This window comes from Symphalangus syndactylus, chromosome 23, assembly GCF_028878055.3.
Source record: "Symphalangus syndactylus isolate Jambi chromosome 23, NHGRI_mSymSyn1-v2.1_pri, whole genome shotgun sequence".
Classification (NCBI taxonomy): Eukaryota; Metazoa; Chordata; class Mammalia; order Primates; family Hylobatidae; genus Symphalangus; species Symphalangus syndactylus.
The window spans coordinates 53,268,043-53,295,871 of record NC_072445.2 but is presented as its reverse complement, the minus strand read 5'-3'; the positions used below and the strand labels follow the sequence as shown (position 1 = coordinate 53,295,871).

At 39.4% G+C, this 27,829-nt stretch overlaps 1 protein-coding gene across 13 annotated transcripts in view; it reads right to left on the bottom strand.

Moving 5' to 3' along the window:
- Positions 1 to 27,829, bottom strand: part of NUP153 (nucleoporin 153) — a 105,456-nt gene that overhangs the window by 8,695 nt on the left and 68,932 nt on the right. For 7 of the 13 annotated variants that reach the window (XM_063632217.1, XM_063632220.1, XM_063632221.1 and 4 more), the window contains 9 exons: positions 26,782 to 26,919; positions 25,433 to 25,531; positions 23,697 to 23,784; positions 16,606 to 16,731; positions 13,842 to 14,459; positions 9,334 to 9,528; positions 5,077 to 5,961; positions 2,226 to 2,582; positions 991 to 1,263 (listed from right to left, as the gene is read on the bottom strand). In XM_063632217.1, the coding sequence (XP_063488287.1) occupies positions 991 to 1,263; positions 2,226 to 2,582; positions 5,077 to 5,961; positions 9,334 to 9,528; positions 13,842 to 14,459; positions 16,606 to 16,731; positions 23,697 to 23,784; positions 25,433 to 25,531; positions 26,782 to 26,919 (2,779 nt within the window). The remainder of the gene's footprint in view (positions 1 to 990; positions 1,264 to 2,225; positions 2,583 to 5,076; positions 5,962 to 9,333; positions 9,529 to 13,841; positions 14,460 to 16,605; positions 16,732 to 23,696; positions 23,785 to 25,432; positions 25,532 to 26,781; positions 26,920 to 27,829) is intronic. The other 6 variants (XM_063632219.1, XM_063632222.1, XM_055264092.2 and 3 more) reach the window with 2 other exon arrangements.

Sequence of the window (27,829 nt, the reverse complement as noted above, 5' to 3'; positions counted from 1 at the left end):
TGTGCACCAAGGTACATATACAAGAATGTACAGAGTAGCATTTCCTAGTAGTTAAAAACAACTAAAACATACGTCAACAGTAAATAAACTGCAGTATATTCATACAATGATTTACTCTATGGCAATGACAATAAACAAACTATATGCAAAACATGGATGACCCTTACAAGCCTTAGAGCGAAAGAATCATGAATCAAAAGATTGCATACAGTAATATTCCATTTATATAAAAGGCAAAACTACATTTTCTAGGGATGCATATATTAGCCAATAAATGCAGTAATAAAACCCAAAGAACAGTGATTACCATAAAAGACAAGGCGGTGGTCATCATTAGAGTGGAGAAAGAGGAATGTTTTCAAAAAGAGATACATGAGGGGCTCCCAGGTGGTTGTTATACAGCATTTGCTTCAGTATTACACTGTTCACTTATATTTTACACCCCTTCCTACATAACATTATATTTCACAATTAGAAAAAAATCAACAACAATTTTAAGAAAATATAGGATTATAATACAATTTGATTAGTCATATTTAAATATGCAGGTCAAATGGAAAGGTTGGTATCATCGGTAAATAGAAAGTATCATGAGACAACTTAGTGGGACTGCCCCAGGAGAGAGCACTGGACCTTGGGGTAACTTCCTGACACAAATCCAATCATAAATAGGATCAGAAAATGCACTTCAAAGCTAGCCTTGGGAGCCCAAAAATTCAGAGTTGAGAAGAAATGAGACTGAATGAATCCTATACTTAAGTCAGAGTAAAAATTAACACTTTAAAATATGTTACTACCTTAAAAAAGTTATAAGTCTGTGAAACCTGGGAATGTTGTTTATATAAAAATCCAACCATATTACCTCTCTATTCTGCCAAGTACAAGAGATAATTTTAAAATTAGACATATGAATGGTTTCCAAGCTCAAAGGAAAATATTTTAAGACACACAAAACCCATACAGATACTAACAGCATCACAGCACACTTACTGGAATTAGGAGTTGTTCCAGAGCCAAATGCAGACTGACTGGGTTGCTGTCCAAACACAGGGGGCTGGCTACTGCTTGACACTGCCCCAAAAGTAGGTGGTGCAGGCTGAGAACCAGTGGGAAACAATGCTGTGGAAGATGATATAGATCCAAAGCCTGGGGGATTGGGCTGGCTGGCACCTTGACTTTGTCCAAATGTTGGGGTCTGGTTAGCACCAAATGCTGGACTGGCAGATGGTGCTGAGGGTCCAGTTCCAAATACAAAGGAGGATCCTGGAGGCCCAAAGAAACACTTAAGTCACCATGGTGGCTAATGTCAGATTATCCTCAAGAAATTTCTGTAAACCCACAAGCAAATGTCAAGCTTCTTTTCAGACTCTTACCTTGCTAACCAAATTCCATCAAGACAAGTTTTAAATAATGACGGAGAATACAACTCTACTATTATTTAGTGAAACATACTAAATTCATATAAACAAAAACTGCAATTAACAACTACTCCACACCTTCGCAGCCAACAATTTTTGGTAAAGGAACATATCTCAGAATAATCTCCCACCAGAAATTTAATGTGTGCAGAAATTGCCTCATGATGTGCATAATAAAGACTGATGTTTAATAAAACAACTTCCAGTGTCTGGCTACTGACAACCTAACATTTTAAAAACAAAGCTTGGGGCCAGGCACAGTGGCTCACACCTGTAATCCCAGCACTTTGAAAGGCCGAGGTGGGCGGATCATGAGGTCAGGAGTTCGAGGCTGGCCAACATGGTAAAACCCCATCTCTACTAAAAATACAAAAATTAGCTGGGTGTGGTGGCGGGCACCTGTAATTCCAGCTACTCGGGAGGCTGAGGCAGGAGAATTGCTTGAACTCAGGAGAGGGAGGTTGCAGTGAGCTGAGATTGCACCACTGCACTCCAGCCTGGGTGACAGAGCAAGACTCCGTCTCGAAAGAAAACAAAAACAAAAACAAAAAACAAAGCTTGGAAAAATTAAGTATTACACTCCTACCACAATTAGAAAAATTGCTCCCAAGAGGTAAATATGTTAAAGTTGAACACAGAGTGTACATTATTCCACACAGTGAATAATTAAGACAACCCTGGTATAGATGACCAAAAGGTATTCCCACCATTTTGTGATAACCTGCTATATGTTATTTGCTAAGAATTGACACACTAATAAGTAAAGCCCATCCAATTACAATGCAATTTTTTCTTTTGTAAATGTACCTGCAGAGCTAGACGTGGTTGTGGCTCCAAAGCCGAAACCAGAGGTGGTAGTATTATTACTGCTGGCTCCTGGACCAAAGACAAATGGGGTGACAGCTGTACCTGTGCTGGATGTGGTTGCTAGTTTGCTATCTTGAGAAAACAGCAAAGACTGAGAGGTGCTGGATTCAGCAGTGTTACCAAAGGCAGAGCTGCTCACAGGATTGCTGGACTGTCCAAACACAAAGGTAGCCACAGGGGGACTGGAGGAAGAGGTGGAACTACCAAATATGCCACCACCAGCAGAAGTGGCCGGTGCACTTGAACTAGAGGAACTATTGTTCAAGAAACTAAAAGCTGGCTTTGCTGCACCTTGATCTGTAAAACAGAAAATAAGCAACAAACATAAATCCTTAAGAATAGTCTCAGAAAGTACTTTTTCCTACCCTACAATTGCTAGAATTTTCCTACCCTAGAATTCGCTAGAAAATAGATTAAATTTTTTATATAGATTACTTCATCAAATGGACATCTGTTTATATTAGATTTTGACAAAGTCAAATACATTCGTCTTCTTTTATAGCTTATGGATTTTATGCCTTTCATAGGAAGGCCTTTGGCATTCAGGTTAATACAAAATACCCCTTGAATCCAAATCTAACTGGATACTGTAGTTCAATAGCAAGCTTAGATAGTGGAAGACAGCTGTACTTTTATATGTTTTATTTTGCAATTTATATTACAGTATGTGGCAAAATCATAACTTCAATTTATCTAAATGGATAGCCAAGTTTCTCCACAGCATCAACTAGTACAGCCTTTGTGCACTAATTTGCAATGCTGTCTTTATGACACACTACATTTCCTAAAATGCATATACTTGTTTCCTCTACTGTTATCACTAGACTGTTTTAATTATTATAACTTTATACCATGGACTGATATTAGTAGGACAAAGCTGCCTGTGTGCCTGCCCTTCTTCCCAAAATTTCTTGTGTGGTTTCCTTTCCATGTGAATTTTAGAGTAAGTTTAGCTTGTCAAGCTCTACAAAAATTCCCCTAAGAACTAAAATTATGGGAGGAGGAAGGGAATACCTTCACCCAGCAACAAGTATGCCTTTTGTATGCCTTTTGTGTTCTTTTAGTTATGTGGCATGTTACAAGTTCTGCTGCTTTTATAAAATACAAGTTAGAAATGTTAGAAAAAAACAAATGAGATATGCTGATTTGAAGAAAAACTTTTGATTTTTATGTGGTCATTCTGAATCCAGCCACCTTATTGAAGATTTTTTTCTAAACTATTCCAATACTGCACAGTATCCAGGGCTGGTCACAGTATGCTATGGGCATTAGTATGACTTACAGAAAATGGAACATGTTGGCTCACTTTCAAGCTGGCTAATCGAAGAATGGTTAAGAGTGTCTACCATAGCCTGGTGTTTTCATCATCAAATCTGATTAGACCCTATCATGTTTTTGTTGCTTTCCAAATAATATGTAATTTTAGTTTTGATTTTGTCTTTATATTTCTAAGTAAATATATGACAGACAGAAAACTGCTCATAGCTATTTGTTGAATTCCATACTTTTTAAAGGTTAATTTTGAGTGTTTCCAATTTATTATTCAAAAGTATTCATGGATATTCAACTTTTGCATTTTTTGCACATCTAAAAACATCTGTATTTTGCCTTTGTGTTTGTGTTTTTTTGTTGTTGTTGGGTTTTCTTGAGACAAGAGCCTCGTTCTGTTGCCCAAGCTGGAGTGCACTGGCCAATCTCTGCTCACTGCCCTCTCCGCCTCCGAGGTTCAAGAGATTCTCGTGCTTCAGCCTCCCGACTAGTCGGGATTATAGGTGTGAGCTATGGCACCCGGACTGTCTTTATATTTAAACATATTTGGCTAGTAATAGAATTCTAGGTTCAAGAACATTTTCACTTTAAGGGCACTGCTCTGTTTTTAGCATGTGATGCTGCAAATTAGAAGATGATGCTAATCTGATACCTGCCTATTTGTGGCAAATAGCTTTTCTCTCTGAAAGCATTTGGGGTTTTAGCTTTGGTGTCCTAAATTTCAGTGATCTTTGCCAATAGGTAATTTGCATTTTTCAGATCAATGTCGTTCTCTAGATCTAGAAAATTTTCTTCTGTCACTTCTTTGATATTCCCCCAAAACTTATCTTCTAGGCCACTCCTATCCCAAAGGAACTTGTGGATCTAACTTAGATCACTCTTTGTACTTGTGCACTAAGTTTGGGGAAATTCTAGTTCACTAATCTGATTATCGGCTATGTTCTTCCTGCTATTCAGCCCACAGAATGACTTTAATATGATCCACCAACAACCATGCTTTTAACCTTTAAGGTGCTATGTCATTTTATTCGCCAGGACTTTAGCTTTCAAAATCTCTTGTTTTCTCAGGATTAATTATATTTGTTGCCTATGTTTCTTAATGTTTGATGAGGACTGGTTATCTGTAACTATTTGTAAATAAAGGCCTTCCCATAGATTATGGTAGAAAATACTTCATAAGCTAAGAATCCTTATCTTCCAGGTAGTAGATACCAATTCTGATTATAAAAGCCCAAATAGAAGAGAAAGACACGCATAAATATGCACTATATTGAGCTTTGCATTACTGCTGTATTTCTCAAAATTAGATCCACAGATGACTTCATCAGAATCATGAGGGTTTTAAAGAGCGGTTCAAACTGAAAATCCTAGGTTCCTTCCCAAAGAGTTCTGTATTTCTCAACTATGTTCAGTGTAAACCATTACTTGACTTGCTGCATCTGTCAAGGCAACTTGTAAAACGACAACTTGTAAAAAAAAAAAAATAAACAAATAATAATAATAATAAAAAGTTAATACTTACCAGCTGTAGTACTAGTTTGAGCTCCAAAGGCAAAAGTGGCTTTTGCTGGCTGTTCAGATTCCTTCTCAGATGGTTTTGTCATACTAAAACTAAATGTGGACTTTGAAGAATTCTCATCTTTGGTTTGCTCTGAATTCCCAAAGGAAAACACTGGTTGACACTTTGGCTCTTCATTGTCAGCTTTCTTCCCAAAAACTAGGGAAGTAGAAGTGACAGGCTCTTGCTGTTTCTCTTCTGTCCTTCCCAAAACAAACACTGAGGCAGATGGCAGAGAGGCAGGCTCCATGTTGCCAAAAGAGAATCCTCCTTTGGTGGCAGGCATTTCTTCTTTTTTAGCTTCTGATGTCTTACATGTGAAAGGAGCCACTGAAGCACTCTTGGTTTCTATGGTTCCAAAGTTGAAGCTGCTCTTGTTCTCAGAGGTCACTATGGTGTTAGCAGGAGCAGGGGTGGAGTTAATAACACCTGTACCAAAGCTAAAACCTGCAGAGGAAGATTTGGGCAGTTCCTCTTTCTTTTCTTCCTGTCCAAGATTAGATACCCCAAATTGAAATGGAGTTAAAGAAACTGGGTTGCTTAAACCAGAAGAAAGTCCAAACTTAAAATTATCATTCTTACTATCTTTTTTAACTTCTTCGAGCTTAGATTCCGAAGAAACTCCAAATTTAAAATCTCCTATTGGTTTAGAAAATTTAAAGCCTTCACTCATGGGGTTTATAGACCCAGAATCAGATGACACACCTATTTTGAATCCTCCCTGATCTCCAAATTTAAAATTTCCAGTGCTTGTTAAAGTCTGAGAAGGACCAGAAGGGGATGATGGGACACCAAATTTGAAGGATGAGGAGGCTGCTGAGTTTGAAGATGAGGAAGATGTGTCAAAGCCTACAATAAAAGACACCACATAGACAATCAATGTACTGATCCTCTCAAACAAAATGTAAACACCGTGAAAGCCAAAGAAACATAGGAATAACTTTGAAAGGGCCTACTTTGAAGAGTATTACCAGCAGCTGTAAACATAATCCAAGGTGACCAATATTTAGTTGGTATGAGAATTATATCTCAATCCTCACAACTATCCTGACATGCCACTTTTCATTTATCAGACTGGCTGAGATAAAGTTTGATAAAGTTTGTACTGGCGATGAGACTGGAAGTAACAGGCTACACATTGCAGGTGGGTGTATAAATGAGCACAAAACTCATAGAGAGCAATTTGTCAATAGTTACCGAAAATTACAAATGCATATACCCTTTGACCTTGCAATTCTATAGCTGGAGTTTGTTTTAAAGATAAACTCACAGACATGCAAAATGCCATATGCAATCCAGGCAGCTATAAACAAAGAAGGAAGAACAAAGATGTGTCCAAGATAATCCCTGATAAAATCAAAGGGGCAGAAAGGGAGTGTGGTATACAGACTTTTCTAACAAGGTAAAAGGAAGTAAGAATATATAGGAGTATGTATGTTTGCCTTGGATGGGCATAAAGAAACTGAAAGATTTACAAGAAACTAACCACAGTTACATTTGGAAGTGGGAGGGAGGGTGGAAAATGAGACAATGCAGAGAAGAGATTGAACCTTGTCACAATTTCTTGATTTTTAAATCTTGTGAATAAATGTGTTATTCACTAAAGCATTAAAAAAAAAAAAAGGCAACAGAAAAACAGAAGAATTACATAGTTGAAGCAATGTTTATGAAGTTAAACATCAGACTGGGCGTGGTAGCTCACGCTTGTAATCCCAGCACTTTGGGAGGCCAAGGCGGGCGGATCACCTGAGGTCAGGAGTTCAAGTCCAGCCTGGCCAACATGGCGAAACCCCATCTCTACTAAAAATACAAAATAAATCAGCCAGGCATGGTGGTGTGTGCCTGTAGTCCCAGGTGCTTGAGAGGCTGAGGCAGGAGAATTGCTTGAGCCCGGGAGGTAGAAGTTGCAGTGAGCCAAGATTGTGCCACAGCACTCCAGCCCGGGCAACAGTGAGTGAGACTCCACTTCAAAATAAATAAAGAAAAGAAAACAGGCTGGGCGCGGTGGCTCACACTTGTAATCCCAGCACTTTGGGAGGCCAAGGCAGGCGGATCACGAGGTCAGGAGATTGAGACCACGGTGAAACCCCGTCTCTACTAAAAATACAAAAAATTAGCCGGGCGTGGTGGCGGGCGCCTGTAGTCCCAGCTACTCGGAGAGGCTGAGGCAGGAGAATGGCATGAACCCGGGAGGCGGAGCTTGCAGTGAGCCGAGATTGCGCCACTGCACTCCACCTTGGGTGACAGAGCGAGACTCCGTCTCAAAAAAAAAAAAAGAAAAAAAAAAAAAGAAAACAGAGGAGAGCAGAGGAGAGGGGAGAGGGGAGAGGAGAGGGGAGAAGGGAGGGGAGAGGGGAGAGAAGGGGGAGAGAGGAGGGGGTAGAGGAGCGGGAAGAAGGGAGGGGAGAGAGGAGAGGAGACAAGAGAAGAAAGAGAAGAGAAGAGAAGAGAGAGGAGAGAAGAGAGCAAGCATTATACTGACAAGATCAAAGTCTTGGTTTCATAATGCTTTTCTGCAGCTGAGGAAATTAGAAATGAAGTACTTGACCTACTGCCTCAAAACAAGGATCATTAAGAAGTACTAAAGTATGGTGATTACCACACTACAGGTAGAGAATAGCATAAAAAGGGGAGCATGAATTAACAGCTACAGAAAGAGATAAAATGAACCAGAAAGCACAAACTTCTAAAACACTTAAATGCAGTGTTTTTTAAACTGCTAGTTGTATACCATTAATCATCAATTAATTTAGCAGGCTGCAACCAGCACTTCTCTTTTAAAATAAAATAAAACAGAAAACACCAGGGAACCTTACACCTACCAGAGGCAAGTATTATTTTGCAAAACTGATTTCAGTCATATAGATATATACGCTGTGCAGGTGATGGCTCACAATATAAAAGGTTTATTCCTGACTTTTGGTTTGAAAGCTAATTACAAAGTAGATAAAGCTGGGTATTATTTTTGTTTAATTTGTATAAATTTAAGGATTACCAGTGCAATTTTGTCACATGGATATGTTGCCTGGCAGTGAAGTTTGGGCTTTTGGTATATTCATCACCCAAATAATGTACATTGTGCCCATTAATTAATTTTTCATCATCTACCCCCATCCCACCCTCTCACCATTCTAGGGGTCCACACTCTGTCCACTGAGTACACCTTATTTAGCTACAACTTATAAGTGAGAAGATGAAATATCTGTCTGTTTCTGAGTTGTTTCAAGACATTAATCCTCACACATTTTCTCCTTGCAGGCTTACTCTTTTACAGAAGACGTGAAAAATCCGGCCCCCAGGCCAGGCGCTGTGGCTCATGCCTGTAATCCCAGCACTTTGGGAGGCCCAGGCAGGTGGATCACGAAGTCAGGAGATTGAGACCATACTGGCTAACATGGTGAAACCCCCGTCTCTACTAAAAATACAAAAAATTAGCTGGCGTGGCGGCGGGCTCCTATAGTCCCAGCTACTCAGGAGGCTGAAGCAGAATGGCGTGAACCCGGGGGGCAGAGCCTGCAGTGAGCCGAGATCGTGCCACTGCACTCCAGCCTGGGCGACAGAGCGAGACACCGTCTCCAAAAAAAAGGAAAAATCTGGCCTCCAGATAGTTTAGGATTAATTACTTTGAGGGAGTCTTCCTTTGTACTTACACAGTAAAATATTAAAAGTTCTTTTTCTGGGACCTACTTTGGGAAACCAAAGCCACAGCCTATATCACTTATAATTTAGAGGTGTATTCCCAGTCAAATAAAAGTCAGTAAGTTCGTCTGGGCGTGGTGGCTCACACCTGTAATCCCAGCTACTTGGGAGGCTGAGGCAGGGAATTGCTTGAACCCGGGAGGCAGAAATTGCAGTGAGCAGAGATCGCGCCCCTGTACTCCAGCCTGGGCAAAAGAACAAAACTGTCTCAAAAAAAAAAAAAAAGTTCACCTAAGGGGTTAGCAGTTAAAAACAAAAAATAAAAACTCTCTGAGGCTCAATGACACAAGAAATTTTTTTTCCCAGCTGGAGAAAAGATACCTCACTGTTGACAAGCAACTAATATGACCTTACAACATTCAGAGACAGATATAACTAAAACATCTCAGGATAATCTCATTTTATATTAATTTTCAAGAGAGAATGAGTGAACACTGAAGCTGTTCTCAAATACTTCATTTTTAAATGGCCTTACAAAAAGGCGCTTTACCATCACCTTTATTTTTATTTTTTTGGCCTTACCTTTAAACCCAGATTTTGTGCCTGGCTTTGCACTTTCACATGCCAAACATTTGGTAGAGTCTGCCTTATTCTGCACTAGGCACACTTCACAGTCCCAGCTTCCCTCAGGTTTCTTGAACTTTTCCAATCCTAGAGAGCCTCCAGAAGGCAGAGAGACAGGTACAGTGCTGCTACTTGAAGTAGGTACTGAACTTCCTAAAAAAAAACCAAAAACAAAACAAAAAAAAAACAAACAAACAAAAAAAACGGGAGTGGGGGGGGAAATTCATGAAAATTTTAATTTACAATATGTCAGTATCTTAATGACACTACTAAGTTTAAGTGTTCAATTTCTAATAATATTTCCTATTAAAACACAGAATGTGCCAGAAATACAAACAATTGTTCATATTTACATTGTTTAAAAAAAGAATAGACCTCTCAGATTTCTTTTAACCTTATAAATGGGCAGCTCACTGGTGAGCTCCCCCTTAACCACATGTTTGAACTGCTGTGGTTTAAGAAAAAAAATCATGCTCACAAATTAGGGGCTCAAAGACTAAATTTTTCTTAAGAATCTTTTTCAAATTTCTTCAAAACAGCAAGCATTCTAAGACATAAGATGTAAATTGTAGGCAATATCCTAACATATAAAATACATAGCCACAGACCACATGAATTTCAAGATCTGAAAGCATAGATCTCTGCCTCTGAATGAGTTTTTGCATAGAAGTGCATCTACTTCACATCCACTTCACAATCTGACTTGACACCTACTACATTCCTGACATTTCTGTTACATGCTAGCCATTTAACAGACATTTATTAAGCATCATAATATACTTGGGTTCTGGGGACATTAAAGATGAATAAAATGTTGCTTAACTTGTAAGATGCTCATGGTCTTAAAGGGGGAAAATAAAAGCACAGTAGCACCATCACCAAGTGACAACCTAAAACAAGTGTGCAAAGAAGGAAGAAATGACTAAGAGGCAGGAAAAGGATACACAGGTGACAAATCTTAAGCAAAACTAGCATGTTTGTGGGAGAGGTGGCACAGGAAGAATGGCTTGGTAAGGCCCAAAATATAGTGCTGACAGTGAAGCCATTCGTTCTGGTATTCCTACTTCTCTAGATGGCCTACAACTGTTGCCACCTCCTCCATAGTTACCTAAATGATCTCTACATTTTATATAGGTATGATCTCTTCCATCTTGCCAACCAAATTGCTCCCTGGGGTTCCATCTTGGCCCACTGTCCTCTAAGCTCTCATTTACTGCAGTGGTTTTTAAATCCCAACAAAACAGTTTCCTAATCTACACCTGCAATCTACACTTCTGAGCTTGTCACTGTAGTCTCTTAGTTGGTGACTCCACTGTCTACTTCGTTAGCTTGGCTGGATACTCCTCCTCCTCTACATTTTTCTCAAATCTATTTCAATCAATTTCTGACTCTTCTACTGCTATTCTGGTTCATGAACACCCCCCCATTACCCCCACCACTAACCCATCTCTTGCTTGAATAACAGCCTTTTTATTGAGACCTCTGATCTTGTTCCTTTGAAATCCATCTTCCTCTGAAGCAACCAGTGCCATGTAGTTTTTGTTTTTCCTCTCTGGTTGCACGTTTTTAAAAGATTAACTGTTCAAAACCTTTATTCCTGCCACTCCCTGTAAGTTAGTGGACTTTCATTTCAGGCCATCTTTTCTATTCACTCAACTCTACTCTCATGACTTCAAATACCAAAACTATGGACTAATGACCCCAAATCCGTATCTCCACCCAAAGGGTGTATCCAAAGGCCTTACATACATCTTTTTTTTTTTTTTTTTTTTTTTTTTTTTTTTTTGAGACAGAGTATCACTTTGTTGCCCAGGCTGGAGTAGAGTGGCACAACCTCAGCTCACAGCAACCTCCACCTCCCAGGTTCAAGCTATTCTCCTGCCTCAGCCTCCCAAGTAGCTGGGATTACGGGCATCCATGACCACGCCGGCTAATTTTTGTATTTTTAGTAGAGATGGGGTTTTGCCATGTTGGCCAGACTGGTCTCAAACTCCTGACCTCAGGTGATCTGCCTGCCTCAGCCTCCCAAAGTGCTGGGATTACAGACATGAGCCACCATGCCTAGCCACATTACATACATCTGAATGTTGACTTCAGTAGCTTGAAATCAATGTCTTTAATTGTACATCCTCCATTCCTTATTCAGTTCGATCAGTACATTATCTATTGCCTATATCAGTGGGGGAGGTGGGGGTGGTCCAATCTTTTGGCTTCCCTAGGCCACACTGGACAAAAAGAATTGTCTTGGACCACATGTAAAATATACTAACACTAGCAACAGCTGATGAGCTTTAAAAAATAATAATAATAAATAAATCGCAAAAGAATCTCATGATGTTTTAAGAAAATTCACAAATCTGTGTTGAGCCTCATTCATAGCCATCCTAAGCCACATGCAGCCCACAGGTTACACAGCTTGGCTTATCTTTTTTTTTTTTTTTTTTTTTTGAGATGGAGTCTCGCTCTGTCGCCCAGGCTGGAGTGCAGTGGCACGATCTCGGCTCACTGCAAGCTCCACCTCCCAGGTTCACGCCATTCTCCTGCCTCAGCCTCTGGAGTAGCTGGGACTACAGGCATCCGAAACCACGCTCGGCTAATTTTTTGTATTCTTAGTAGAGACAGGGTTTCACTGTGTTAGCCAGGATGGTCTCAATCTCCTGACCTCATGATCCACCCGCCTCGGCCTCCCAAAGTGCTGGGATTACAGGCGTAAGCCACCCCACCCGGCTTATCATTATTTGAGACAGGGTCTCACTCTGTCACCCAGGCTGGAGCGCAGTGGCATGATCTCAGCTAACTGCAACCTCCACCTCCCGAGCTCAAGCAATCCTCCCACTTTGGCCTCCTAAGTAGCTGGGACTACAGGCGGGTGCCACCAAGCCAGGCTAATTTTTGTGTTTTTTGTAGAGACAGTGCTTCACCATGCTGCTCGGGCTGGTCTTGAACTGGGTTCAAGCAATCCACCTGCCTTGGCCTCTCCCAGTGCTGGGATTACAGGCGTGAGCCACAGCGTCTGGCCTATTGCCTATATGATCGATACCACTTCCTAATCTATCTTCCAGTCTCCAAATTTTTTTGTTTTCAAATCCGTTATCTAAAAAGCCAGAGTGACCCATCAAAAATACAAACTTGACTGTATCACTCCTCTGCTGAAAATGATAGTTCATCATTGAAAGGATGAAGTCCAAGTTCTTTAATACATATGTGAGCTTCCTTTGTTCATGTGTAACAAATTACTTCCTGACTCAAAGTTTTGTTACTCCCCTTCAACTTAAAATTAATTTTGCTTTCCTCCATACATCAAGGGCTTTCTTTCTGTAGGTGAGGCAGGGGTACCAGATGGGAAGACAAAGATATTTCATAACGAAGATTCTAGGCCGGGCACGGTGGCTCACGCCTGTAATCCCAGCACTTTGGAAGGCCAAGGCGGACGGATCACTTGATGTCAGGAGTCCAAGACCAGCCTGTACAACATGGCGAAACCCTGTCTCTACTAAAAATACAAAAAATTAGTTGGGCGTGGTGGCATGCACCTGTAATTCCAGCTACTTGAGAGGCTGAGGCACAAGAATTGCATGCATCTGGGAGATGGAGGTCGCAGTGAGCCAAGATCGTGCCACTGCACTCCAGCCTGGGTGACACAGTCAGACTCTGTCTCAGAAAAAAGAAAGAAATGAAGATTCTAAAATCTTACTCATAGGGAAATATCCAGTAGGAATTAGAAATATGGCACGAGGGCTCAGGCAAGAGGTCTAGGTTAGTAACTCAGAGCTGTACATTACAGACACAAAACTGCATATTCATGAATAATGCATTGAAAACAGTATAATTCCCAGGATATCCATGTTATCATATATCTGTACCATATAATTATATAGTATTACAAAACCATCAGAGCCACTCTGGATGAGTTAAAGATTCAATACGAATCTTCACTAATTCTTCCAACTTTGAACAGAGAAACAGAAGAAACTCAAAAGTAACTCCATGTTTCTGGCTGCCTAGATTAGAATTAGTGATTTGGTAATTTACAATCATTGCAACAGCTACAGCCTTTTCATTAACGACTATAGTCTATCCCCTAAACAAACCTTCCCTGTAAATGACCACTAGCTATCCTGATTTCTATTTGGAGAAGTAATATTTTACTCTGTACAAATGTTTGAGAAATATTACCCCATTCTAAGATCTTTCAGAATCTGTATTAGTCAACTTTGAACAAGAAATTTCTGATAAAACTGTACAGAAAGAGGAGGTCGGCATATATACCAGACTAGTTAACACATAACCTATCCTAATTGAATATAAAGATCTAGCTGCAAACAAGACTTTTACCTCAAGATAGTTTAGAAAAATTAATATGTATGAGAAATGCTCATCCTGAAACATCTAAAACAGGGATTCTTAGAATAAATTAAACTGTTTGACAAAATAAGCAAAATTACTCCATAAAGCCAAAAACATACCTGGTTTCTCAGACATACAGGACACACACTTATTGTCTTCTGCATTATTAGAAACACAGCATATTGAACACTCCCAAGATCCAACGGGCCTTTTGAATTTATCTCCAAATCCTAAAGTACCAGTGGTCACAGTGCAGCTGGAAGATGAAGCAGTCATAGTCTCAGCACTTTCCGAAACCACTGTCAATGTAAGGGCTCGCTTCACACCAGTTCCAGGTTTCGGTGTTTCACAGGCTACACATTTTATTGCTTCAGGTTTATTTTGCACTAAACAGGTATCACAATCCCAAGTGCCTATCACTGGTTTAAATTTGTCTCCAAAGCCTGTCCCTGATGCAGAAAGAGTTGTTTTGCCACTTTTATTTGGTGTTTCAATTCCAGTCTGTTTAGCAGTATCTCTGGGTGACAATTTTGCTGCTTGACAGGCTATGCATTTGTTGTCTGTAACTTTGTTCTGGAGTAGACATGTATCACACTGCCATGATGACCCAGCTTTTAAACTCTCCCCAAACCCAATTCCACTAGAAGAAAAGCTACTTATTGCTGGTCTTGTATAAACTACTGGGCTTGTTGTGGTGGGCTGAGCAGCAACAGAATCTATCTTCGGTGATGCAAAACCTACAATGAAAGGAGAGAGTGCAACGTTAGAGAAGCTTTATAAATCAAAGCATTAATTTGATTATTATTACTGAGAAGACATTTACCTCACTGCACACTTACTACAATCCAAGATGAACTACTTAAGAATTGTTTTTCACTTAAGTAATCATATTTACCAATTACCTAATAAGTTACACTTAGACCATTTAAAATTCTACAAAAGATGTTTTGTTTACAGGATATCACCTTCTCCTTCAAGGAATTTCTAGTTTGATGCTTTCAATGGTACTAATTTACTGATATCTATTATTGCCATCCACATTTTGCTATATTCTGTCTTTCTACAAACACAGAATACTCGCAGTCCTCTTCCTCCTTCATCTGTTTCTTCTTTTAAGTGTTCCATTGGCTATGCCCAATGGCTTCAATATCATCTTTGAATTTTGTCCAGTCATAACCTACTGCTGTGGTATTCTCTACCTTCAGTAAAACCAGCTCAGCAAGTCTTTCTGTTACCAAAACTGCTGTCATTGAGTTCATTCACTCAAGCTGTATTTTACTCATGAGAATGACTTTGTAATTGTTTACTTAGGACCAGTTAACTTTTGTCTTACACACACCAACACCATCTGTGATCTGTTTCTCCAGCCTTTACCCGCCAAAGAAAAAGAAATTAAAAGGAGAGAAAATGTAGAAGGTTATTAGAGGTTTTCTAGTTCCACAAAAGAATCCAGCCTAGAGCTATTTTTAGCCTAAGGACAAAATACCACATACTTGAGTTATTCCCAGTAGTCAACAATGTGTTATTTTGCTAATGATTAATTTAAATCACTAAGATTGGCAAGATGTTAACAATAACCATCTCAAGGTATTACAGATTTCTTTTTCTTCCACTTTTTCAGATTTTCCTAATTTCAATCAAATGAAGATTCTCCCCAAACATTTCCTACTTAAGTAAAAAGGGAGCAGGGGGAGGTTGGCATCATGAATGCAAAGTGTAACCCCAGATACATAAGACATACTATACACATTCGAGGCTTGCCTACTACTTGGTTAATTCCAGTACAAGCATTCTGGAGTTCTGCCATAACTGCATGGAACTGTCTAAGCTACTGGACTCCTGTAGGCAGTATACTTATCTATAAAATGAGAGAGCTGAACCAGAAAAATTGAATCCTTCTAAATCCTGTTGTAAAAGTCAAACTTATTTCTTAAGAAAACCTATCCTATTACACATGGACACATCTGGTGGGTATGTTTAAATTCTTTCTGAGCTATTAGATTATCTCACAGACAGTTTTACATTCTTTTTTTTTTTTTAAAGACAGTCTTGCTCTGTCGCCCAGGCTGGAGTGCAGTGGTTCGATCTCGGTTCACTGAAGCCTCCACCTCCCAGGTTCAAGCAATTCTCCTGCCTCAGCCTCCTGAGTAGCTGGGACTACAGAGGCACACCAGCACGCCCAGCTAATTTTTTCTCTTTTTAATAGAGATGGGGTTTCACCATGTTGGCCAGGCTGGTCTCGAACTCCTGGCCTCAAGTGATCTGCCCGTCTTGGCCTCCCAAAGTGCTGGGATTACAGGGATGAGCCACCGTGCCTGGAGAGTTTTACATTCTTATACTATGTATCATAAATGGAATTATGAACATCCTCTGTTTTCAAACAAAAAATTATTCTTATCTGAGAACTATTTATTCCCTTTCTAATTATTACCTACTAGCTTTCAAGTCTTGCTTCAATTCAAGTGAGTACTGCTCCCTATGTATATGTTACAATTCAGCAGATGCTTTCCACTTGGCCTTGTTCCATATTTACCAAACTGGGGAATAATTCAAGAAGGCAGTTCAGTGCTCTCATAAGAGAAAGACATGTCTATGGGTATCATTAGGTTTACTTACTCATATTCCTCACTGGCCTGCCTCTATTAATGGAAAATCCATTTTCTCCTCCTACACTTGCCTCTTAGAAATTTCATTTTAGTATAGAGTCCTTTGGCTTGTAAGATATTTCCAGCAAAAGAATTACACCGAACTACATCTCTGTTCAAAAGTAAATCTCCTACCAAACTAGTCAGAAATTTTTAAAAGCCTAAAGTATAATACAAAATGACATTAAATTGAGATCATCAGTTTGTAATCAAAAGTCTTATCTTTTAATTATCTTACCAGGGCTTTTCAGAATATCTAGAACACTTCCTTCTTTCAGGATTTCTGCAGGTCTAAAAGGACCCTCACAATCTTCAGGTGGTATCTTCTTACAATTTGTACTGTTCACTGCAGTGACATCATGAGCTGTAATTTTTTTTAATTTAATAACATTATGCCAAATAAAACACTGGACTCTCAAATGCATTTTAAAAAATCTTTCAAAACCATCTTTTGGATTAATTTCTAAAAGTTCATGAAAAAAGTCACTGTAATTCAATAAACAAATGACTTTACAGGAATACTTTGCCATTACAAGGAGATAAAAACACTACTCCCACACTGTATAACTCCCCCCACCAATAAAAAGGCAAAAAAAAAAATATAAACTACCGTCCAATTAACTGACTGATAATCAAAACAAACTAAAAAACTGGAGAGGATATGGCAACTAGGGCAAGCCCATTCAATGCATGAAATATCTATTTGATTACACAACAATTTACAAAACTAATCAAAAAAAGTAACTTTCAACTGAGCAATTATTTCATTTTTAGAAATTCACACTATTAATATAATTGAAAATATCCTTCGGTTATAATATTGAAAATCTATACGGTAAAATATTAAATAAGGGTATATGGTTACATAAATTACATAATAGTGCCATGATGAAATACTTATGCAGCCACAAAAATCGTTCTTTTTCAAAACAGAGAATGTCCTGTTGTCAGCAAGGCTGGAGTACAGTGCTGCAATCATGGCTTAATGCAGCCTCAAACTCCTGGGCTCAGGCAATCCTCCCACCTTAGCCTCTCAAGTAGCCAGGAACACAGGTGCATGCCACCACATCTAGCTAATTTTTTTTTTTTTTTACTTTTTTGTAGACACGGGGTCTCTCTATGGCTGACCAGACTGGTCTTAAACTCCTGGCCTCAAGTGATCCTCCCACATCAGCCTCCCAAAGCACTGGCATTACTGGCATGAGTCATCATGCCTGGCCCACAAAAATCATTCTTAAAAGTGTAGTTATAGGTAAAAGCAGGTTGAAAAGTCTAGAATGTTTACATCTAAAGAGTAATGGTAGCTGCTAGCAGTAAGATGAGTGACTCATCTGACAAAGGGCTAATATCCAGAATCTACAATGAACTCAAACAAATTTACAAGAAAAAAACAAACAACCCCATCAAAAAGTGGGCAGAGGACATGAACAGACACTTCTCAAAAGAAGACATTTATACAGCCAAAATACACATGAAGAAATGCTCATCATCACTGGCCATCAGAGAAATGCAAATCAAAACCACAGTGAGATACCATCTCACACCAGTTAGAATGGCCATCATTAAAAAATCTGGAAACAACAGGTGCTGGAGAGGATGTGGAGAAATAGGAACACTTTTACACTGTTGGTGGGACTGTAAACTAGTTCAACCATTGTGGAAGTCAGTGTGGCGATTCCTCAGGGATCTCGAACTAGAAATACCATTTGACCCAGCCATCCCATTACTGGGTATATACCCAAAGGACTATAAATCATGCTGCTATAAAGACACATGCACACGTATGTTTATTGCGGCACTATTCACAATAGCAAAGACTTGGAACCAACCCAAATGTCCAACAACGATAGACTGGATTAAGAAAATGTGGCACATATACACCATGGAATACTATGCAGCCATAAAAAATGATGAGTTCGTGTCCTTTGTAGGGACATGGATGAAACTGGAAAACATCATTCTCAGTAAACTATCGCAAGGACAAAAAACCAAACACCGCATGTTCTCACTCATAGGTGGGAATTGAACAATGAGAACTCATGGACACAGGAAGGGGAACATCACACTCCGGGGACTGTTGTGGGGTGGGGGGAGGGGGGAGGGACAGCATTAGGAGATACACCTAATGCTAAATGACGAGTTAATGGGTACAGGAAATCAACATGGCACACGGATACATATGTAACAAACCTGCACATTGTGCACATGTACCCTAAAACCCTAAAGTATAATAAAAAATAAAAATAAATAAAAATAAAAAATAAAAAAAAAAAGAGTAATGGTAGCTGCTAGCAGTAAGATGAGTGACTTACTGCTTCTACTTTTTATGCTTTCTAAACTTGCATCCTTATATTTAGAGATCTACATTTTCAGTGTGATAATGGTTTTATCGTTACATTTTTAAAGGGAGATTTCTATTTACAGATGAAACTAAGATGTTTGCGATTGTTAAAGAGTGACCTGACATGTAAGTTTCTGTGTGGGATGGGGTGAGGAGGGATGGAACAAAAGAAACAATAAGAAACAAGATGCGGCCAGGCACGGTGGCTCATGCCTGTAATCCCAAGGACTTTGGGAGGCCAAGGTGGGCAGATCACGAGGTCAAGAGATCGAGACCATCTTGGCCAACATGGTGAAACCCCATCTCCACTAAAAATACAAAAAGTAGCTGGGTTTGGTGGTGCACACCTGTAGTCTCAGCTACTCAGGAGGCTGAGGCAGGAGAATTGCTTGAACCTGGGAGGCGGAGGTTGCAGTGAGCCAAGATTGTGCCACTGTAGTCCAGCCTGGTGACAAAGCGAGACTCCATCTCAAAAACAAAAAACCAAACAAAAAGGCCAGGCAGCAGTGGCTCAGGCCTGTAATCCCAGCATTTTGAGAGGCTGAGGCAGGCAGACCACGAGGTCGGGAGATCGAGACCATCCTGGCTAACATGGTGAAACCTCATCTTCACTAAAAATACAAAACAAATTAGCTAGGCATGGTGGCGGGCGCCTGTAGTCCCAGCTGCTCAGGAGGCTGAGGCAGGAGAATGGAGTGAACCCGGGAGGTGGAGTTTGCAGTGAAATGAGCTTGCACAACTGCACTCCAGCCTGGGCGACAGAGCGAGACTCCGTCTCAGAAAAAAAAAAAAAGAAAAAGAAAAAGAAACAAGATGGGTCAAAATGGTAAAAGTTGAAGCTGGCTAAACAGTATATGGGGATTGAGTCTACAATTCTACTTCTGAGAATCGTTTTCCATAATGAAATATACTAATAACCAAGTTTTTCTTTTTAAGTGTTTGCCAATTTAAAAAGTAGTAGGTAAAGTACTTTCGAGAAAAACCTTTCCCTACCTCACGCCATAAACAAAAATTCAAAATGGATCAATATCCTAAATATGACATAAACACCATAAAATTCTTAGAAGAAAACCTAGGGAGTATAGCTTCAAGACCATGGATTTGGCAATGTATTCTTAGATATGACACGAAAAGCACAGCAACAGAAGAAAAAAATGGACTTCATCAAAATTAAAAACCTCTGTCCATTCAAGGAAATTATCAAGAAAGTGAAAAGACAATCTATAAATGGGAAAAAATATCTGCAAATCATGTATCTGGTAAGAGTCTAGTGTCCAGACTAAGAACTCTTATAACTCAGTAATAAAAAGACAAACTATTTAATGGGTAAAGGACGTGAAAGGCATTCCTTCCTAAGATATTTAAGTGGACAGAAGAACCTGAAAAAATGCAACATCATTTGCATTAGGGAAATGCAAATCAAAACTACAACAAAGTATTACTTTACATCCACTAAGATTGCTATAGTCAAAAAAGAGAAAATACTAAGTATTGGTGAAGTTGTATACTACTAGTGGTAATGTGACATGGTTCAACTACTGTGGAAAACAGTTTAGTGATTCTTCAAAAAGTTTAATAGAGAACTACCATCTGACCCATCAATTCCATTCCTAGGCACATATGAAAAAGCATTGAAACCAGTACTCAAACAAATACATGTAGACATATGTTCACAGCAGCACTATTCACAATAGCCAAATGGTGGAAACAGCCCAAATGTCCATTAATGGATGAACAAAAATAAACTGTGGCACATCAATACAATGGAATATTATTCAGCCATAAAAGGAATGAAGTATTGAGACATAAGAACCTTGAAACCACTGTGCTAAGTGAAAGAACTCAACTCTACAAAGCCACATTGTATGATTCTACTTACATGACATATTCAGAATAAGTCAATCCATAGAGACAGAACACAAGTTGACAGTTAGCTAGGGGGAAGGCAGAATGGGGAGTAACTTTTTAATGGCCAGGGGTTTCCTGGTGAGGGTGATAAATGTTTTGGAACTAGATAAAAAGTGGTGGCTGCACAACACTGTCAAGGTACTAAAGGCCACTCAATTATTCCCTTTAAAATGGCTGTATCATGTCAACTTCATCATAATAACAAAAATGCAGGCTGGACGCAGTGGCTCACACCTGTAATCTCAGCACTTTTGAGACGCCTAGGTGGCCAGATCACCCGAGGTCAGGAGTTCAAGACCAGCCTGGCAACATGACGAAACCCCATCTCTACTAAAAATATAAAAATCAGCCAGGCATGGTGACAGGTGCCTGTAATCACAGCTACTCGGGAGGCTGAGGCACAAGAATTGCTTGAACCCAGGAGATGGAGGTTACAGTGAGCTGAGATTGCGCAACTGCACTCCAGCCTGGGTGACAGAATGTGCAACACACCCCCCAACCATCCCCACCAAAAATAACCATCACCCTTACAACTATGCCAAAACAAAGAAAACTTATAATTTAATCACGTTCTAGCTTCCTTTATAATGAAAGTTAAATTGCTTTTAGTAATTTATGGTAAAATGTTAGGATTCCCTAAAGTATGCTTAGAAAGATGGGAAAAGGAGACAACGGAAAACTTAGCTCCTGTCACAAATTAATCATGACTTCCACATTTTCAATTAGCTTTTTTAAATGATAGAAGTGGTGAGAACCAACGGTGTCAAAGTGAGAACATACAACTCTAAATAGGCCACTCATAACCGACTCCTTAAAAATCTGGGTAACTTCCTGAGATATAATGAAACAAAGTTGTTGTAACAAACTGTTAATTACTCAGTTATCATTAGTAAAGCATTAGCAAATAGTGGGAAATACTTTAATGCCTTTCCTCGTAGTAAGTCATGAAATTGGTAATTTGAAGAGGTTTAATCCTCTTGAATTAATAGTTAACATTAAAGAAAAAAAACTTTTGTGACAGGAAATACAATGGAAATTGCTTGTTAATTTCTATAACGTAAGGCTGTGTTAGCCAATAAAAAAAAAGATAAGGTTGCAAACATACCAGTCAAATTCTTAGTTTGGGCCACTTCCATAATCTGGGCTCTTATCTTCAAGATCATTCAAAGCCAAAGATATTTCTTTAGCTTCTATGTCCTGACTCTTTTTAGGATCTAGTTTTTAAAAATTCCCAAACTCAGAAGATTGTTAAGAAACGCTTCTGGATAGGGTACTATCTCCCAACTCATGTTTCTGCCTCTAACATGCCACTCCAACCCACACTAGCACTCACCACACTGTTATCACTATACTCACATCCATCTCACCCCCAGATAAAAATCATTCAACATCTCCCTAATGCAGTCAGAGTAAAATCCAATTCATTAGCATAGCATTCCAGAACTTTTAGGATTTAAAGCTACCTCTCCAACCTCATGACAAACTGTTTGCAATTCTAAAGTGTGTCATGCTTTTTCTCTTGTTCCTGTGCCCTTGAGCTTTGTGTTTATATTCTTGGGTAAAATGCCCTTGCTCAAAATTCTTGACCTGAGTAACTCAGCTCAGGTGTTTCTGATTTTCCCAAACACTTAAAAGAAAACCACCATTATTAAAAAAAAAAAATTCAGCCAGGCACAGTGGCTCACGTCTGTAATCCCAATACTTTGGGAGGCCGAGGTGGGCAGATCACCTGAGGTCAGGAGTTTGTGACCAGCCTGGCCAAAACACGGTGAAACACCATCTCTACTAAAAATACAAAAAATTAGCCAGGGGGCAGGGCACGGTGGCTCATGCCTGTAATCCCAGCACTTTGGGAGGCCAAGGCAGGCGGATCATGAGGTCAAGAGATCGAGACCATCCTGGCTAACATGGTGAAACCCCATCTCTATTAAAAATACAAAAAAATTAGCCAGGCGTGGTGGCAGGCACCTGTGGTCCCAGCTACTCGGGAGGTTGAGGAGGAGAATGGCATGAACCTGGGAGGCGGAGGTTGCAGTGAGCCAAGATTATGCCACCGTACTCCAACCTGGGGGACACAAAGAGGCTCCATCTCACAATTAAAAGAAAAAAAAAAAAAAAGTAGCCGGCAGGGTGGCAGGCACCTGTAATCCAAGCTACTGGCAGGAGAAATCGTTTGAACTCGGGAGGCAGAGGTTGCAGTGAGCCAAGACCGTGCCATTGCACTCCAGCCTGGGCAACAGAGCGAGACTGTCTTAAAAAAAAAAAAAAAAAAAAAAAGAATTCTATGTTTTAATTCTCTGATTATTCATTTCTTTCTTTTTTTGTGAGATAGGGTCTTGCTCTATCAGCCAGCTGTAGTGTGGCAGAGCAATCATAGCTCACTGCAGCTTTGACTTCCTGGGCTCAAGCAATTCTCTCACTTCAGCTTCCCAGGTAGCTGGGACTACAGGCTCACACCACCACCTGGTTATTTCTTTTTCTTTTCCTTTTTTTTTTTCAGTAGGGATGAGTCTCGCTGTGCTGGCCAGGATCGTCTTGAGCTTCTGACCTCAAGCAATCCTCCCACTACAGCCTCCCAAACTGCTGGGTTTACAGGCATGACCCATGGCCTCCTTCCTTCAATGATGCTGATTTCTTCGGTTCAGAAATTATGTATCACAATCTACATGGGCCTGCATAACCTTTGTACATAAAAATGCTTGTGAACTGAACGGTAAAAACTAGAAATAAAATCTACTACAACTATAATGTAGACAACCTATAAATTTCTTACAATGAGACTTGCTTTATAACTAACTTGTCACCTTGTTTTGACTAAACAAAGATAGTGGATAAATTTGCTACCATGCCTATCTTTCTCAAAACCAAACTGACACTTCCATTTAAGGAGCTAAGTATCTCTAAAGATAATTAACAAAAAGCACGGTCAAAAGGTTAAATAATAGTGCCTGCTTGCTTTTCAGAGCTAATTTCATCCAAATGAAGGCATTTATAAGAATTACCAAAGGTGAAAGAACCTGAAATACTAATCTACTGTATGCAATTGTTTTTATGTTAAAATGTGAGAAATTTTTACTTACCTGAACCACTTATAATTGGTTCTAAAGTACTACTAGAACCAGAAAGTTCTGCTGTTTTTGCAACAGGCACACTAAATGTAAATCCAATCTGTAAAGACAAAGAATATCCTTATACTTAGTTTTCAATAAGTATCAAATATAGAGCTTTTTTTTTTCCCCGAGATGGAGTCTTACTCTGTCGCCCAGGCTGGAGTGCAGTGGCGCAATCCTGGCTCACTGCAACCTCTGCCTCCCAGGTTCACACCATTCTCCTGCCTCGGCCTCCCGAGCAGCTGGGACTACAGGAGCTCACCACCACACCCGGCTAATTTTTTGCATTTTTAGTAGAGATGGGGTTTCACCGTGTTAGCCAGGATGGTCTCGATCTACTGACCTTGTGATCCACCCGCCTCGGCCTCCCAGAGTGCTGGGATTACAGGCGTGAGCCACTGCACCCAGCCCAAATATAGAGGTTATTTTTATCCCAAGTCAAAAACATACTTTCACCTATTTTAAGATATAGTTTATAATATTTCACTATCTCTAAAAGTGAGATTCTTATATTGAATGGCAATGTCACAGTTTAACAGGCAGCATTTTAAATTTCTCAGGCACTTTTTCTTTCAAAACAGTATATAAAATAATGATGGTGTGTTCCTAATGCCCAGTTCCAATTTCTGAATGCCATTTTCTTTCTTTTTTTTTTGTTTTCAGGTGGAGTTTCACTCTCGTTGCCCGGGCTGGAATGCAATGGCACAATCTCGGCTCACTGCAACCTCTACCTCCCAGGTTCAAACAATTCTCCTGTCTCAGCCTCCTGAGTAGTTGGGATTATAGGCGTGCACCACCATGCCCGGCTAATTCTGTATTTTCTTTTTTTAGTAGAGACGAGGTTGCACTATGTTGGTCAGGCTGGTCTCGAACTCTTGACCTCAAGTGATCCACCTGCCACAGCCTCCCAAAGTGCTGGGATTACAGGCATGGGCAAGGCATGAGCCACCGTGCCCAGCCTCAAATGCCATTTTCTAATAAAAAGTATGACACTTCTGGGACAACTGATGGATTTCAGCATGTGGCAAGGAAATTACATTTGATCTGTAACATCTACTTGTGTCAGAAGACAAGGACACAGTCAAAACTAGAAAATTACATATTAAAATAATATAAACATGGCAAGTCTGGGGCAATTTGAATATTAAACTACGTGTTATTCTTACCCCAAACATTCACTTTTCAATCATGAAAGAAAAAAATGCCCAGAACTTTTCTAGATTAAAGGTAAATCAAGACACATTTTAACTAAATGCAATATCATGTAGTTGATTAGGTCCTAGTCTTTAATTGGCTCTAGGACCAACAGAAATAAAACAGCAATTAAAGGACAGTCTGGGGATAATGGGGAAATCTGAATATGGACCATGTCGTTATTATATCATGTCAAATTTCTTGGGTATCATAGCTGTATTGTGGGGATGCAAAGGAATGTCCTTTTTCTTAAGGGACACGTGGAGAAGAATTAAGGAAATCCAGATGTTTGCATTTTAACTTCCAAATGGTACAGAAGAAAATGAATATGCATATATATGTACATTATGTAGTGAAGAATACATGATTCTTCAAAAGTTTTTTACACAGAGTATTTTTTAAGTTGGAAGAAAAATCACAGTGTTTCTCACCACCAATGGCATCTTAGATTTGATAAAAATATAACATGGCTTTGAAATCAGTAAATATACTATTCCTTGCTTGTTACTTACAGATGATGGAGGTAGTACATCTGCCTCAGTAGATTTTACGATTGGAGATGAAAATTTAAACATGGGACTGCCAGTGCTGCTTGGAGAGGTCATTTGTACCTGGTTTTCCAAATTATTAAGAAATGATACAAAAAGAGCTTTTTAAAAAGAAAAATAAAGTGACAATAAAAGACATTAAGCAAACTGATTATTCCAAAGACACTAAGTATTTTTTTCCTTTTAAATTTAAAAATCTCACTTTAAGTTTTGAAAAACATGGAACTGTAAGTGTTATAAAATCTGGCTTCCTCTAAGGAGTTCACACGATCTTAGAGGTGGATATTTGTAAAAGAAAGTAAAGTAACATCTATAAGAATATGTTCAGAAGAAGTGAAAGCAAGAAAGCAAGCATTAAAATTTCAGGAGCAGACCAGGCACAGTGCCTCACACCTGTGATCCCAGCACTTTGGGAAGCCATGACAAAGGGAACTGCTTGAACCCAAGATTTCAAGACCAGCCTGGGTAACACAGCAAGACCTCACCTATAAAAATATTTTTTGGCCAGGAGTGGTGGCTCACGCTTGTAATCCTAGCACTTTGGGTGGCCAAGAAAGGCGGATCACCTGAAGTCAGGAGTTCGAGATAGCCTAACCAACATAGTGAAACCCTGTCTCTACTAAAAATACAAAAATTAGCCGGGCATGGTGGTGCGCACCTGTAATCCCAGCTACTCAGGAGGCTGAGGCAGGATAATCACTTGAACCCGGGAGGTGGAGGTTGCAGTGAGCCAAGATCGTGCTACTGCACTCTAGCCTGGGTGACTGGGCGAGACTCAAGCTGAAAAAATTAATATTTAAAAAAAATTTTTTTTAATTAGCTGGGTGTGGTGGTGTACACCTGTAGTCCCAGCTACTCAGGAGGCTGAGACGGGAGGATCACTTGAGCCCAGGAGATGGAAGCTGCAATGAGCTGTGACTGCACCACTGCTCTCTAGCCTCGGCAATACAGCGAGACACCATCTCAAAAAAAAAATTCAGGAGCACATTAGAAGATGTTAAGCCTAGCTGAGAAGTAAAAACATGAAACATTGAGTGCACTCCTACCCAAAAAGTATCTTACTGGAAACATTTGGAAACAAATTTATAAAAATCTCCTTCTCTATGGTATTGCATAAGAGTTGAGGAACACTCCATTGTAATGTATCCAAGATATTTGTACATTTTTTTTAAAAAGCAAAACAGCATTTCCATTTCTGTTTACTATGTTATTAATTTCCATAATGAAAATTAAACACTGTTTATAGTATGCTTTTTTAAATAAAGAATTAAGAAAGAACAAATGTCACCTGTATTTATATAATGGTTTTGTACCTTGTTTGTTAATGATTGAGACGAATTGATGGGTGATGGAGAGGAAGCTGTGATCTCAGGGGAACTAAAATTAAAGGTAGGCAGTGAAGAACTGGTGATCGGTAGAGAGATTTTCGGTAATACTGGAACTTCCATTTCCTAAAACACAACATGTTGTATGATATATTTCATCTTTCACATCATTCTTTTATCTCTACTTATTTTCAGCATGAAAGTATACAGGAAGAAGATGGTACCATGTAGTGTTAACATTGTGGGTTCTTCAATCAGAAAAACTAAACAAGATTTTTAATCCCAGCTGTGCCACCAACCAGCCATTTGACTTTGGGAACCTAACTGCCTTCTGTACCAATTTCCTAATTGGTAAAACTGAGGGGAAAAAAAATAGTAATTCTTACAATATACTACAGTTGTTGTACTAATATGAAACATAAAGTTATATATAGTAGCCTACCTTATCCATGGTTTCAACTTCCAGTTTCCCTGACCCATGGTCAACCATGATCCAAAGATATTATATACAATAAGATATTTTGAGAGAAAAAGAGACTACATTCATTTACTACACTATAGTGTTATAATTGTTCTATTTTATTGTTGTTGTTAATCTCTGACTGTGCCTACTTATAAATAAAACTTTATCATAGATATGTATGTATAAGAAAAAACACAGTATATACAGGGTTCAGTACTATCTGCAGTTTCAGGTATGCCCTGGGATTCTTGGAACATATCCCTTGCAGGTAAGGGGGTGAGGGGGGAGCACTATATGGTCTTGGCATGTGAAACAGGCATTTAGTAACTGTCAGTACTGAGGGGTCTGGAGAGCCACTTTGATTTTTAACCCAACTGAACAAAGAGCACCCTAAGTCTCCAATGATCCTCAGATGAAGAACAAACAAAATGAGTTCCACTTCTGCTAAAGGCAGAGTAGCTTCTACCTGATAAATGTTTAGATATATGATAATTATAAACTCTGGAAGAAATTATAAAGAAAACAATCATCTGAAGGCACGAGAGCAACCAAAAGCAAGAAGAAACTGGATGG